General features: G+C 43.5%; 1 protein-coding gene across 10 annotated transcripts in view; it reads right to left on the bottom strand.

Annotated features, from left to right (window-relative positions):
* The window catches only part of COL14A1 (collagen type XIV alpha 1 chain), a 232,915-nt gene that overhangs the window by 141,015 nt on the left and 75,645 nt on the right, over positions 1-16,255 (bottom strand). For all 10 annotated transcript variants that reach the window (XR_003038138.2, XR_001501879.2, XR_003038139.2 and 7 more), the window contains exons 13-17: positions 14,388-14,517; positions 10,050-10,189; positions 2,887-3,013; positions 1,134-1,273; positions 292-424 (exon numbers count right to left, since the gene is read on the bottom strand). Coding sequence is in view for 6 of the 10 variants with exons in the window: in XM_059874511.1 (XP_059730494.1) it covers positions 292-424; positions 1,134-1,273; positions 2,887-3,013; positions 10,050-10,189; positions 14,388-14,517 (670 nt within the window). In the remaining 4 variants the exon portion in view is untranslated. The remainder of the gene's footprint in view (positions 1-291; positions 425-1,133; positions 1,274-2,886; positions 3,014-10,049; positions 10,190-14,387; positions 14,518-16,255) is intronic.

Below are 16,255 nucleotides of genomic sequence, written 5' to 3'. Positions count from 1 at the left end.
TCAACAAGTATTCATTGCACAGTTAAAATATGCCACGAATTGTGTTAAGTGTTGGGGATGTAATGGTGCACAATACAGATACGGTCCCTGCCTTTAGATGAAGACAGACCAAGAGTCTAAGGTGCTCTGCACACTGATTTCATTAAAGGTGAAGATGTGTGAAGGATTCTAGGGACAAAGTTTCTGAAGCCAGGAGTAAGGCTGACGGGCAGGGAACCCAGGAGGGTGAAAAGGGTGTCAGAATAAATGGTGGGAGCTGGTGAAGTTCACCGTGGCCTGACTAAGACTTACGTGTGGTCCCAACAGCAGTCACAACCTCACTCTCACTCCCATCGTCCAGTACAGCCAGCAGGGAGACTTCATACTCAGTGCCAGGCTCCAGGCCTTCGATAACATATGAGTCTTGGTCTTCTTGAAGGACAACCTGAAAGGTATTTGGTCCTTAGCAACCAGGTTTACTTGAATAACAGAAGAGAAAGTTAAGAAAAAATAATAAAAAGCAAAGATGCTATCCCAAGTGTAAGCAAAAAATAACTAAGCATAAGGAACTCCAGGGCCACTGAGTTCAATTTTAAAGTCAAACCAGAGCCTTTTTTCCTTTCAATTCTCTCAGCAAAGGAATGATTAATATTGCAAAAGCAGCATTTCAGAAGTTTTATTAAGTGTCATTTATGAAAATCAAAGATACTGGAAATATGTAACACTCATAACTAAAGCCCTAAAAAAAATGCGTTTTGATCTTAGAAAAATCATATGATTTGACATTTATAAAACTCCAGGTCATGCAAAGTATTGAGTCCTTCTGGGATTCTCAATGTATTTTAATACAAAAACCAACTCAAATGCCAGCACTGGGCATTCGCTTCCTAATAAAATTGTTGCTGTTGCTATTTAGTCAGTAAGTTGTGTCCGACTCTTTGTGACCCTGTGGACTGTAGCCACCAGGCTCCTCGGTCCATGGGATTTCCCAGAAAAGAATGCTGGAGTGGGTTGCCATTTCCTTCTCTGGGGGATATTTCTGACCCAGGGATCGACCCCGCGTTTCCCGCACTGCAGGCGGATTCTTTACCGCTGAGCTACCAGGGAAGCCAGATAAGACGCTCTGGAGTACTTTTCGACCTCAGACCACTCACTTCTTCGGTGCTGCCCCCGTAGACTGGGATCCACATCAGCTTGTGCTGCCCCTCGTCCGCCGACAGCGGGTGCCAGCTCACTCGAAAGCTGTCTGGCGTCACCTCATCAATTTCCAAGTACTGCTGGGCTGGAACTTCCTCTGTAAGCCAAGCGGGGAGATTCTGTTAGGGAACAGAGACGGCAAGAGACCCGTAACTCAAGCAGCCCACCAGGGGCCCCAGGTAGAAAAGGCTCTGGCGAATCCCTTGTTTCAGGAAAGCACGTGGAAGCGGGGAAAGCAAGCGCCAATCAGTCCAGTGTGGGCTCGAGTTCCTGTGTCCAGCGTTTACCCACAGTGTAAGTTAGGGAGACCGGAGACACAGCAGACTTTTACAGTTTTTTAGTACTTTCCAGAACTCTTGGAGTCTCTATTTGGCTTTTTTCATTAATTATAAAAAAATCAGAGTGCCACATTTGTTATTTTACAAAGTTACACTTTTCCAAGTATTTTGAAGAAATTAATAAAATGATGCCTTAGAAGCCTGAGAAATGTCACTTCTAGCTTTATCACCTCTCATGCCTGAATCACTCTTTAGTAATAAGTTAAATCCAGAGAAGAACATTCATCCTTCTAATTTTGTACATATGGCTGCCATCAAATTGAAATATCATTTATCAGACATCCACTATTACACTGTTTACACGCCTCTGGGATACGCAACAAAGACCATAACATCTAATTACACCCAAAGTGAATTGTAACTCATTGATTTTTATTATTTGAAATCAGAGGTTTTAAAACTCTTTGACAGGATATCATGAGAATTCCAACTAGAGTTAGCCTTTGGGAGATTTTTCAAAATCACTGAACTCTTCTCTGTGAACATTATTTCACAATCCCCTTTATTTCTTATCTCTTTCCAAATTACCTTCTCTTAGTACAGCACTAAATTTGTTTCCAAGTGCAATTAATAAAGCCTGGAAAGCAAACAACAGAATTTTTCCACCAAGAGGCAAAAAAAAAAAGTTACATTTATTGAATGACTACAGGGTATATACAGAAAAGAAAAATAGTGCATTCGTGCTTTATTTTTTATTTTAGTATTTAAAATATGCCATATTTTTGTATGACTATTGCCAAGCAGCATGAAAATACCTAATTGGCTACAGACTGATGCATTAGGTTAAATGGCATGTACCTGTCATTTTTGTAGGCCAAACAAAACCTGTTGAAGAGCTGTAATTTTGGAAGTTCAATTAATATACACACATATCAGTGGAAGAAATGTGAAAATTTTATGTCACTAGAACAAAAGAAACAGCGTGAGATTAGGAAGAAAACGGTGCAGACTTTTATTTAGCAAAGACCTTTGAACTCAGACGTCTGTCGCTCTTTGCCTTAAGAGAAAATACTTAACCAGTAGGCATTCTACTCGGCTAATACCACCCACTGGGTAATAATAGTATAAACTAAATAAAAATTAAAATGCAATCTCTTGGGGGGACTTCCCTCACGGCCACGCAGTGAGACTCTGCGCTCTGCATACAGGGGGCCAGAGTTCCATCCCCGGTCAGGGAACTAGACCCCACAGGAAGCAACTGAGGCTGCGTGTGCTGCAACTGAAGACCCCCATGCCGCAACCAAGATCTGATGCAGCCAATGCATAAATATCTAAAACGCAATCTCCTCAAAATCACCCTTGAAGAAGCTCTCCAGCTTCTGGTTTCCACACAGCTACTCCTGGAAACTTTTCGAACCATAGTAAGACTGACCTGTGGTAAAAACTCCAGTCAGAGGTTCGGACTGGCCCTCGTCATAGATGGAGAGAATGGTAACAGTGTATTCGGTGAGGGGCGTCAAGCCCTTCAGAGGGAACGTAGTAACAGGGTCGACTTCAACCTGCAAGAGAGAGGTCATAACAGCCTGTCAGATGCGGTCCAGGCTGCTGGCCACCCGGCTGACGGCACGAGTAGTCTAAGTGCTACAAAGGAGATGCTGAATCATAAACCACAATGGAAAAAGATACAAAGAAGAAGCCATCCATCTACGTGTGTAACCGAATCAACTTGCTGTGCAGCCACAACACTGTAAGTCAACTCTACTTCCATTAAAAAAAGAGATAGTGAATTTATATATTCACATTTCTGATCTCATATCCTTAAATAAAATCAGTTCAGTTCAGTTGCTCAGTTGTGTCTGACTCTTTGAGACCCATAGACTGCAGCACACCAGGCCTCCCTGTCCATCACCAACTCCTGGAGTTTACTCAAACCCATGTCTATTGCGTCGCTGATGCCATCCAGCCATCTCGTCTTCTGGCGTCCCCTTCTCCCACCTTCAATCTTTCCCAGCATCAGGGTCTTTTCAAATGAGTCAGCTCTTCGCATTAGGTGGACAAAGTATTGGAGTTTCAGCTTCAGCATCAGTCCGTCCAGTGAATATTCAGGACTGATTTCTTTTAGAATGGACTGCGTGGATCTCCTTGCAGTCCAAGGGACTCTCAAGAGTCTTCTCCAACACCACAGTTCAAAAGCATCAGTTCTTCAGTTCTCAGCTTTCTTTGTGGTCCAACTCTCACATCCATACATGACCACTGGAAAACCATAGCTTTAACTGGATGGATCTTGTTGGAGAAGTAATGTCTCTGCTTTTTAATATGCTGTCTACATTGGTCATAGCTTTTCTTTCAAGAAGCAAGTGCCTTTTAATTCATAGCTGTGGTCACCATCTGCAGTGATTTTGGAGCCCCAAAATATAAAGTCTGTCACTGTTTCCGTTGCTTCCCCATCTATTTCCCATGAAGTGATGGCACTGGATGCCACAATCTTAGGTTTTTGAATGTTGAGTTTTTCACTCTCCTCTTTCACTTTCATCAAGAGGCTCTTTAGTTCTTCTTCACTTTCTGCCATAAGGGTAGTGCCAACTGCATATCTGAGGTTATTGATATTTCTCCTGGCAATCTTGATTCCAGCTTGTGCTTCATACAGCCCAGCATTTCTCATGATGTACTCTGCATAGAAGTTAAATAAGCAGGGTGACAATATACAGCCTTGACATACTCCTTTCCCAATTTAGAACCAGTCTGTTGTTCCATGTCCAGTTCTAATTGCTGCTTCTTGACCTGCATACAGGTTTCTCAGGAGGCAGGTAAGGTGGTCTGATATTCTCATCTCTTGAAGAATTTTCCACAATTTGTTGTGATCCACACAGTCAAAGGCTTTGGTGTAATCAATAAAGCAGAAGTTGATGTTTTTCTGGAACTCTCTTGCTTTTTCAATGATTCAACGGATGTTGGCAGTTTGATCTCTGGTTCCTCTGCCTTTTCTAAATCCAGCTTGAACATCTGGAAGTTCACAGTTCATGTACTGTTGAAGCCTGGGCTTGGAGAATTTTGAGCATTACTTTGCCAGTGTGTGAGATGAGTGCAATTGTGCAGTAGTCTGAACATTCTTTGGCATTGCCTTTCTTTGGAATTGGAATGAAAACTGACCTTTTCCAGTTAAGTAAAATACCTATCAGTTAATTTTTAAGATGTTGTTGCAACCAATATTATTTCCATTCACTACAGCTATAGTAAGTGAAGTACACACGGTTTTGCAATGCTAATGCAAAGTGCACAATGATTACAGCCAGCTTTTCGAGGAGGAGCCAGTCATGTATGATAGCCTCTACAGGAGTTATACAGATGAACAAGCATGCAGGTGGAGGTGAGCACAGCTGCTGTGTTATTTAAATTGTTCAATGAGCCCACATTTTTTAATTGGCAAGTTTCACATAAGAAGAGAAATCCCTGATCAGCCACAACAACCTTCTATCCAAGTTTTCCCACCTCAGGACCTGTGCAGATGCAGTTCATTCTGTCTGGGACCCTATTTCCTGGGCTGTTTTCAAAATAAGCCCTTCGCCACCAACATTAGGGTTGTGCTTATATTTCATCTCCTGGTAGGGAGGTGTTCATCTCTCCAGCGGTCTCAGTAGGATGATTCTTTAACACTATCCTTTTTATATATCTTCTCCTTTCTTGTTTTTGACCACATTCTGTGGCTTGCAGGATCTTCACTCCGCATCAGGCATGGACCCTGCAGTTCAGCACAGAGTCCTAACCGCTGGCCTCCCTAACAGGGAGCATGCTTGTTTCCTCCCTGGCGCCAATCCCAGCGTGGAATCATTTTATTTCCTAAGTACAAGATACTATTTCCAACATAGCGTGTAAGCCTCTTGAGGGCAGGATCTTGTTTAGCTTTTTTAATATTGTATATTGAATTATATATATATATATAATTATATATAAATATATTGAGTGAATAGAATAAGTAAATGGAAATTGAGACATAGGCACAAAAAATCCATTTTATAAGAGATTACACGAAGGGCTCATCTGAACAAACAGTTAACACAGAGACTGTAGGCATCTCAAAGGAACTGACTGCAGATCATAAAGAAAGATTGCCAGCCCTGGGGAAACGAGCTTCCCTCTTCATGACTTTGGAACTCTGCGCCACGCTGCTAAAGAGGAACAGCCAAGCCCAACCTTCTCAGCCACCCCAGACATGGGAGTGAAGTCATCTTGGAAGTCCCAGCCCAGCCGGGCTCCCAGATGAACGCAGGAGTTACCTTAGCTGACACCACAAGGAGCAGAGACCAGCGGACCTGCTGAGCCTGCCCAAGTTACACAATCGTGAGCTGTCATTTTCAGCCAGGGCACTGGCTACAGAGCCAGAGTTAACTGAAAACAAGTATTGTCTCTTCTGAATCTAGGCCTGATAATACTGTGGGTGATTCTTAGCATTTAGCGTTTCCTCTGGTCCGCACGCTGTACGTGCCTCGGTTGTACTTCCTCCTCACCACAGCCTTATAAGGTAGCTAATCTCACTCCTAATCGGAAGATGGGGAAAATGAGACTCCAAAAAGTTAAGGAACTTGCCCGAGGGAAAGTCAGCCAGTTCCTAAGACTTAAAACATAAGCGCTTCACACTCCAAATTCTCTGGTTGTAAATACCAGTTACAGTTGGGCTCCATTATTTAAACTCACAGGAAAGACAGATCCATACTTAAAATATGAGTTCAAGTTGCTCTTCTAAACTATACTCACCTATTGCTTTCTGCTGTTTTAACCATACTGGCTAAGGTTTACTGGGCACTCACACTATGTCGGGGGCCTCACGTTCATTGCTTTACTTTGCCTCCTCCTCCCTCTCACTAGGCATATAATGACTGTTTTACAAACAAGGAACCTGAGACCCAAAGACTTCATTAACCTTCCTGGAGTCATAAAACTATTAACTGGAATGGATACTTAGGTCTTGATATACTTCTATATAAGTACATATATATGTAAAAGTATATGTATTTCAGCATTATATATTGAATATATATATATATATACATTTACCTATTTTTTTCAACAGATACATCTATTGAAAAGATCTGGTTTTACTTATTAAAAGCTTTTTATTTGATGCTGAACAGACTGCTTCATGCATTGATTGTTGATCATTTTATTTCATCAAGTGAGAACTTTGAGGTGTCAGTCATTTCCACTTGTTCTCATAATATGCTTCAGACTAAGTTCTGGAACTGCTTTTATTTGGAGCACTTTTAAGATGTAGGCGAAGAATTTGGGAAAATGGTAACAAATAACTATGATCTCATTGTTACACAACTATTTCTGAGAATAATTTTTCAGTCTAACTAAAAACTTCAGCCTTTTCCAGGAGGGATGAAGAGAGTCCTTGATGAGGACCCAGGGACTGGGCTCTGCTCTGGGCTCTGCTGCTGAGTCACTGTGTCGGAAACCGGGCCCGTCTCCAAGAGTCCAGGGCCTGCGGCCTCTCATTAGAAAACCGAAAGGGCACCATCATGCTTGCCCGCTTCCCCAAAGCTGTTCGCAGGGCGTGCTATCTGAGACGGCTTCTTCTTCAGTTTGACAGGTCAGGCTTTGGCAACACTTTTTCTATAAAAATTGCACAAAGTGCTCTCTGTAAAAATCTCAGAGCCTGACTCAGGATAAGCACTCAACGTGTGTTAGCTGCCATCATCACCACACCATCACCATTATCATCACCATCGCCATCAACGTTTGTTTAAATGCTCTGTTCTATTTTTCTTCTTTGGACTCCAGAAAGTTAGGGAGAGAGGTAATGCAGAAAAGACAGAGAGAAGGAAAAGTAAGCGAAGGAGGGGAGGTGGAAGAGGAAGTGAAGCAGGAAAATATGGACTGAGTTGAAAACAAAGCTTCTACAATCAATCACACATCATGTAGCAGGCAGGTTTTAGTTGGGACGTTTTAAAGTTCATTCCAAGATATTTTGGGAATTTCCTAACAATCCAATCGCAGCATTATCTTTAAATAAAAGTTTAAATGAATAGCAGTAAAGCAAAATATGGTGGGGATATTCACCCTTAAAATCATATATTCCAAAACTAGGTAAAGTAGTATTTGACTCATATAAGACAGTTGTCCAGCAACCTTCAGTCTCAGATGCATAAATAGAAACTAAGAATTAAGAACACAAACACCAAAAAAAACCCCAAAAAACCTATCAGTCAACATAGAAATGTTACAAAAGCCACACATTACTTATTCACTTCATTCAGAAAAGATGTTCTCAGATTTTTATGCATGGTCTATTTACTCATATTCTAAATTCAGTTCTATCAAACATAGTTTTCTAATTTCCCAGCACAATACAAATTAGAAATAGCAAGCACCAGAGGCAGTCCCCAAGGAAAAACACTGCAAAAAAAACACATGTATTTCTCAATGAACACAACTGTAATTTTTTAATGGAAAAATGTATGTTGACTAGAACTTTTATGGCCATTTCACAAATACTGAGCCATCATGTCATACACCTGAGGCTAATATAACATTACCTGTCAATTACACTCAACAAAAATGTATAATTATATAGTTCATATATTCACACATATGACAGTTCATTTTTGGTTCATGAAAAATTATTTCCAAATCAGAATGCTTTGAAGTGAACAAATATTAATGAATATGGTTATGTTATTTTGGTTGTTTGATGAGTCACCATTTTAAAATTTCACATAAAAAGAAATCCCTGGTCACATAGTCAAGGGGAACAAGATCTGGCAGCCCCTGCAGATTTCTGTGCAGCAACACCCTACAGGAGCTAACAGTGGCTGCCTCTTGATGCTGCTGCTGCTGCTGCTAAGTCGCTTCAGTCGTGTCCGACTCTGTGCGACCCCATAGACAGCAGCCCACCAGGCTCCCCCGTCCCTGGGATTCTCCAGGCAAGAACACTGGAGTGGGTTGCCATTTCCTTCTCCAATGCATGAAAGTGAAGAGGGAAAGTAAAATCGCTCAGTCGTGTCCGACTCTTCGAGACCCCGTGGACTGCAGCCCACCAGGCTCCTCTGCCCATGGGGTTTTGGTGAATATGTACACACTCCCCAGCAACGCGGTGCCCACCAGGCACCCTGTTACTGTCACCCACGGTCTGTTGTCACTGGTCATCAGTCTCTCGGTGAGAATTTCTGCCACGTGCAGGGCCCCCAAATGGGAACATGATACACAACCTAAGGGAGCCTCGTGTTTCAGGAAAAACAGGCGAGACTATTTCTTTGCAGACGCAGCAGTTTCTGCACTCATTCACATGATCCGCGTAAGCTTCCTGCACAGCTGAATTTGCAGCCCTTGGGAAAGCAGTTTACTTGTCACTGATAACAAAGAGACACTGATAGCTCGCCGCTTTTCATTTCTTTCTTTTTACTACTCCAGGTTCTCATCTTCAAAAGCAAAGCATTTTAATAAGTGCATAATAATATAGTGCACATAATAAGTGCACATAAATAAGTGCAGCTTCACCAGAATTATTTGCCCTCAGGATTTATGAGGATTTAATAAAAGATATTGAACAGTATTTCTGTACTGTTAGCAAATGTGCAGTTTTTGTCCATTCATTACTCCATATGCTGTAGGAGGGCACATTCAGCAAAATATTGCTTGGATTTCATTGTAGGAAAAAGCTTGTCTCTGTATATGAAAATACATGCTTTACTTGGTCAAGAAATAGAAATGATGTAAGCCAACATATTTCCCTTGTTGTCTTAGCTTCTTGGACCAAGATAAGGGAAAAACATAAAAATAACTGCTATCTAGCCTGCTAAAATGTATTTCCAAGGAAAGGCTTTCTGAAGAGTATTAGTCACTGAGTGCAAAGGACTGTATCTTCATGGGTTTCAATAAATTCTATTAGTTGAAAGTTTCTTCCTACACAAAACTTGAATGATTCGGTTTTCAATGCAAGCTAACTGAACTAGGGTCTTTCAAACACTGGCACTTCAGTTTCCTGCTTCTGTGAAGGCACACACTTCCTCACCCGCACTCCCTGGGGCCGACTGTATTTCCTGAAGATGGCCGCATCAACATCTGTCTCCCAGGCCACGTGCCCTCGGGGGGCTCTGTGCTCCCGCCCACCTTGAACCATGCAGGGACGTGGATCCTCCTCCTAGCAGAGGTGAGGTGTTATTTCTATGACTTCTGTTGCCAACTCACAAAGGTGACACAGCTGGCATCCAGCACTCTCTCTGTGTCTCTGGAGACATGTCTGGGGACTCCTGAGCCAGCATTTAAAAAGTCCGGCTCCCCTAAAGCTCCCTTGCTGAACGGATCGTGTAAACAATCAACTTTGAAATGTAGAGCCGTTCCAGCTCCCAGATGGTCCAGTCTTCCCGGACCAGGCACCAGACAGAGATATGGAAGCCGCTGTGACGTCACTGGTTCCAGCCATTGTTTGGCTACTATCTCAAGCCAAATCCACTTCCTGACCCACCAAGATGGCAAGAGAAAATGAATAACTAGCAACTGTTTCAAGCCACTGTGTTTTGGGATGATCGATTTCATAGCCCTAAGAAACTAAAACCCAACCACTGGAAAAACACACTTCACATTCCACAGTCTTACCTCATTGATTTCAGTCCCATCAGCGTTGTTATATATAATTCGATAACCATTGATCTTTGTTGAAGTGGCATCCCAGGCTAACCGAGCACTGTTAGAGCCAATATTGGAGATTCTCAGGTTTCTGGGTGGGCTTAAGGGTACTTTGCAGTAAATGGAATAAAAAAGAAACGAAATTTTAAATAACATATATGTAAAAAGGACCCGCAAAACACAGCATCTTTGACTCCTAAACTACTGACATATGAAAATTTTCACTCAGATAATAACTTGTAACAGAGAACATTAACAAATTAACAGAGAAAAAAAGTTTCCCTGATGGAGAATGACGAGTAGCCATGAATTGCAGACACTTAGAAGCAAACGCAGTGTAGGTGAGTTTTCTGTGTCTTTCTTCTCCAGTCAAAGCTATCATTTCCTGCTTATATAAATGAACAACCCAATGAATCAAAAACCAGGAAACTTGAAATTAAATTTTAGCTATTGTACTCAAAAATTATCTGGTCCTGGCGAAGTCCCTCTATTCCTCTGATCCACAATTTTCCATGTGGCAACGGTTTCTTATCTGTCCTCTCCACTTGGGTGTCTATTAAGCATTTCCAACTCAACATGTCCAAATCTGAATCACTGATTCCTGTCACCTCTCCCAATCTTCTCTCTCAACCTGTCCTTCTGAGGAAATGAAAACTCCATTTTTCCCATTGCTCAGGTCAAAAACCCTGGAGTCATCTGAGGTTCAGTTTTCTGAACGTATCTCCCCTTCTCAGTGAAGCCTTCCGTGATCACCTTACATGAAACAACCCTTCCGCCTCAGTCCTACCTATGTCTCTTCCCTGATTCAGTCTTTACTGCACATTTATTGGTCTGTTCTCTCTCTTTTCCAATATACTGTCATCTCAAAGGATTACAGAATCTGATTTAACTTTGTTCCCATCTTTATCTCCAATAGAGTAAAGTTTTCAGTAAATATCTCTTGAATCAAGGAGTAGGACTCTTGCCCCGGATAAAACCCACTGGCTTTGTGAGACTAGATAAAAGTAAACACTTCACTGTGGCTTTAACAGTATAAAGAGGTGTTGATACTTCCGTACATCCTCACTACCAATTCCACGGCTTTTTGTACTTCTTTGAGGATCCCTTTCTGAGTCAACAAGTTAGAATTTGTCAATAATCTTTGAGAGTTTTGTGAGCTTTTACAGGTTTATAGTAAACAGAGGTGTTGAGATTGACTGCATACTTTCTAAGGGTGTGAGATGTAACACATCACCACATTAAATCCTAACATTAGACAGCAAGGATAACGTTATAATTAGCCCCATTACATGGATCATGAATCTGAGGTTACTCGGCCAAGATCACAGTTAGTAGAAGCAGGAGAGCAGTTGGAATCCATAACCCAGGCAATCGATCAATAGATTTGAGAGCCTAGCCTAAGGCGAGAACCCATGACAACAGTCAGCTGTCCCGCAGAGCACAATGGTTCCTCACCCTAAAGGCCAACGCTGTCATTAATCCAAGGCAGACTGGTTGTATGGCAATTAGGAGCCCAGAGACCTGGTGACTCTCACTACCTAAGCAGCCAGAAAGGACGTGTAGGAGACAAAAGCAAGTAAGAATCTACGTGCGTGCACACTTGGCTCTAAACTGTCTAGGGTTCAGTTAGACTCGGCAGTGCAGTGCAGCAATGCGCAGATGCGTCAGTCTCAGGCAGCCAGGACAGTGTTTTTTAGGCCTTTTTTTAAATCAACTATTAATGGAAAAGAGTCATGGACACTTTTTAAAAGCACAAGGTATCTGCGTTTTGAAAATCTGCTTCAGGCACTTGGCCCTTTCAGTAGCCTTAAATGAAAGCTTAAACGAAAGCTTCACTAACTGAAAGAAAGCTAAGGAGGATTTTTCCTTTTACAAAAAAATGCAAAAAGCAAAAACAACATTCAGCCTTTGCTTTGTAGCAAGTCATCATCGAGCCAGTGTGCACCACAGGCCCCCAGGTAGCAAGAGGGGCCCTGCCAAGCTCCTTCCTGGGACTATGCTCAGCGTCTCAGCATCAGGCAACCGTAGCTTTGAACTGTGTTTCTGAGCATCTGTGCTTTATCTTGATTTGCTCTGTGCATCCATTAGCAAGATGTATCCTAAATCTATTTCTTTGCTTTCTGTTATTCCAGCTTACAAAAGGTTTCATAGGAACACTCTACTTTTCAATAGTGAGGGAAAACTGTAGAAAGAAATAAGTATTCTGAGTGAAAAAGAGAGATGCGTGGTTGGGAAAGTTTTCCTTCCAAATCAACAGAGTCCTCAAAAGGACTTAAGTCAAGAGATGTATTAAGGCTGCCCTGATAGCTCAGTGGGTAAAGAATCCACCTGCAGTGCAGGGAGACTCCGGTTTGATTCCTGGGTCGGGAAGATCCGCTAGAGAAGGGATAGGCTACTCACTCCTGCATTCTTGGGCTTCCCTTGTGGCTCAGCTGGTAAAGAATCTGCCTGCAATGTGGTAGGTAGACCCAGGTTCGATGCCTGAGTTGTGAAGACCCCCTGGAGAAGGGAAAGGCTGCCCACTCCAGTATTCTGGCCTGGAGAATTCCATGCACTATAAAGTCCATGGGGTCGCAAAGAGTCAGACACGACTGAGCGACTTTCACAAGTGATATATGAGATGCTTTCTGACTTATTTTTCCTCTTTCTGTCTTGGGCTTTGCCAGTTTTGTTGTTTGTTGTTTTAATTACATTGGTCTTTCTCTGAAGAGGAAGAGAACACAGCCTTGGCTAATAAAAAAACGGTTGTAGGAGAAAACTCCCTTATCATCACATCTCTTTGTATGCTTCTCAAGTAGAATCTTCAAGACCGAAGCACTTGCAGACTCCATGCTATTCACTTCCTCCCAGGTTCAGAGTGATGTGAGACACCCCATCTCCCTGCCCTGTCTTCTTCAAGACACCACAAAGAGACCCCTATTTTTAATGGTAGGCAACAAAGCATTGTGAGCTTGCCAGGGCAGCATTTTCTCTATCATATTTTCAAATAGATAAATATTTACAATTCCTAAAAAATATTATTACTATATTACCGAAATCAGGCTTGCCAGTATAACTTTTGGGGCTTCCCTGGGGGCTCAGATGGTTAAAGAATACACCTGCAATGTAGGAGACCCAGGTTCAATCCCTGGGTTGGGAAGATTCCCCCGGAGAAGGAAATGGCAACCCACTCCAGTATTCTTGCCTAGAGAATCCCATGGACAGAGGAGCCTGGCGGCCTACAGTCCATGGCATTGCAAAGAGTCACACATGACTGAGTGACTAATACTTTCACACTTTTATATACAATTTTTACCCAATTAAAAAACTAATTATAATGATAATAGTCTGAGATACAAAAGACATCAAAAATTTTTAGAAAAAAATAATAATTTTAATATGGGAGAAAGAACTATTGAGTAACTCTGCGCTAATTACTTTCAGCTGTATCACTGTACTTAATCTTCTATCAACCACATGCCGTGAGATTACTGTTGCTCCCCTTACAGGCTCAGAAATGCTCCATCACTTGTCCACTGTCACCCACCCACAATGTGACTTTCGCTGGGATTCGCATGTTGAAAGTTCTGATCCCAAAGCCCACATTTCCCCCCACATTCGGCTCCAGCTCTGCGGCGTCACTGAGAGCGGGGCTCCCACCGCGGGGCGTCCCCTTCTCTGCAGCCGCCTGTGCCCCGCCTCCGCCAGGCCAGCAGCCCAGTCGACTCCAGGAGGAGCTCAGACCCTCCCGTGGACCGTGCGCGCGGGAGTCCAGCTTCTCTCCTTCTGGGAACCGAACGCCTGCGGGCCTGACGTGGAGCTGAGACGGCATCCAGCCCGCCTGCAAGGACAGGTGAGCCCGGCGGGGCGGCCGCACGGAGACCTCACCGGTCAACGGCCTGCAGGCTCGGCCGGTCAGAACCCCGCCGCCAGCGGCGAGCGCCAGGGAGCTGTGCGACTCTCCCGCTGCTATCACAATGCGGTAATATCCGAAATAAAGCACACAGTAAGTGTAATACACTTCAGCCGTCCTGAAACCACCCCCTTTTCCTGATCCACGGAAAAACTGTCTTCCATGAAACTGATCCCTGGTGCCAAAAAGGTCGGGGACCACTGATCTGGAGGAGGCCCAAGTTCAATTCTAGAATCCGTGTGACTGAGTAATGACAAAAGGGGAAGGAACGTCCCTTCCTCCCCTAGGTAACTAGACGAGTTGTTACAGACAGTTGGCTCCCGGAGCGTCAGCCTAGCCCGCATGTCTAGCTCAGGGCCCCCACGCTGGCTCCGGCTCTTATCACAGCATTTCACCCGGATGGCGGGGCCACTCACGTGTCGATTCCTGGCCCGTAACGGGGTCACTGGCTTCTTCTCCAAACATAGCGTACACCGTGACTGTGTATTCCGTATTGGGCAACAACCCGCTCAGCTCAATATCTGTGTGGGTCTCTCCAATTTTCACCTGTAAAGAACACACATTATCAGATCGTTTGCCAACGTGCCTTTTTCACACTGATCAGAGTACAACTGAATACAGGTGTGACCTCAGGGACCAAGACTTCATCTCCTCACAACCCCTTCACCAAACAGGTTTCAAGTCATCCTTTTTTTCATGGCCTCGTGCTATTTTGTATTAGAAACAGATGCTGTGAAGCCATACGAAGCTGCATGTACTGTGCGTGCTCTTGTCGGATAACTCCTTACATCTGGACAAGTGGCAGCTGCAGCCAGAATAACAGTGTCAGATATTTGGTCCCCAGACGAGCGTGGGTGGAGACGAGTCAGAAACGTCCTCTAGGAAGAGGGTAAGGTCCAGGCCGGTCTGTTGGGAGCTGGACGCCAAGTGGGCATCCTTCACCGCTGGCTGCATTCTCGCCAGTCCTGACTGGAGGCCCAATTTTTGCTTCAAGTCCCATTAAACTGGACCAGTACTGAGGCCCCCATTCAGAGGGCCTGTCCACCTGGACAGCAAGCCCCTCCCAGGAGTCCAAAGAGATCAACCCACTGGATGCCCAAATCAGCAATTCGCTTTTTGATTTGGGGGATGATATTTCTAACCCTGCTGCTGCTGCTGCTGCTGCTGCTGCTGCGTCGCTTCAGCCGTGTCCGACTCTGTGCGACTCCACAGATGTCTAACTCTGGGGGTCAGTCAAATAAGCCAACATTCTCAGTTGTGTGACAACTGTGTGACAAGGATGGTTTTATTTCCGCTTTGGAAAGAAGAAAAATAACTCCACAGACTGTCCCCTCTCACACAATTGCCAGTGGTAGGGTCAAATTAAAAACTTTAATTAAAAAATATCTCAGTGTATATAACATAAAGGTGGAGAAAATAACATAATAAACCCTGATGCATCCATCATTCAAATTTAATAAATATCAACATTTTGTCATATTGACTTCAGATCTTATTTTAACAAGAACTACAGTCACATAAAACAAACTCTTTCTCATTCTTTCTGTTCACCACCTCTGCCCTAATGTTGAAGTGCATCTCACTGATACGTTTTTCTTTACTTCTACATAGGTGAGAAGTAATAAAAAAAAAAAATAGACGTTTCTGTATGTTTAATGATGTGCATAAATGGACCATTCAACGTGACATTTTTGGAATTTTTTTCTCTGGCAATATTTGGTTTCAAGATTTATCCATATTGAAACACAGGGACAGAGTTGACATTATTTAATTCCCTTATGAGATTCTTTTCTAAAAATATGCAGTTATTTTCCATGCTGTCAATGAACATGGCAGTTGCTTGCAATATTTTGTTCTGACCAAGTGCCTGCCTTGACAAGTCTTGAAGGACGTTACTCTATAGTATATACCTTAAAGAGTGTGTATGTCTAGCTTGATGAAATATTTAAGATTAGTCTCCAAGGCAGCTGTACCAATTGACATACCAGTTTAGACGAGTGATTCTGTGTCCCCACACGCTCACGTATAGTAGCATTATCAGACTTAAAACTGGCGAGGGCCTCGCTGGTGCTTCAGAGGGAAAGTTAGAGCCCCGATCCAGGAGGACAGCACGTGCCGCAAGGCGACTAAGCTTGAGCGCCGCAACGCCTGAACCGTGCTCGGGACCCCGCGCGCCACGACGACGGCCCGTGGGCTCGGGAGCCGGTGCGCCGCAACGACGGCAGGCTGAACGCCGAGAGCCCTGCTCCACGACAGGAACCTCCACAAGAGGAGCCCGCGCAGC

The sequence above is a fragment of the Bos taurus genome, chromosome 14 (genome assembly GCF_002263795.3).
Source record: "Bos taurus isolate L1 Dominette 01449 registration number 42190680 breed Hereford chromosome 14, ARS-UCD2.0, whole genome shotgun sequence".
Lineage (NCBI taxonomy): Eukaryota > Metazoa > Chordata > Mammalia > Artiodactyla > Bovidae > Bos > Bos taurus.
The sequence above is the reverse complement of the archived record's forward strand: the minus strand, read 5'-3'. Positions and strand labels throughout refer to the sequence as shown.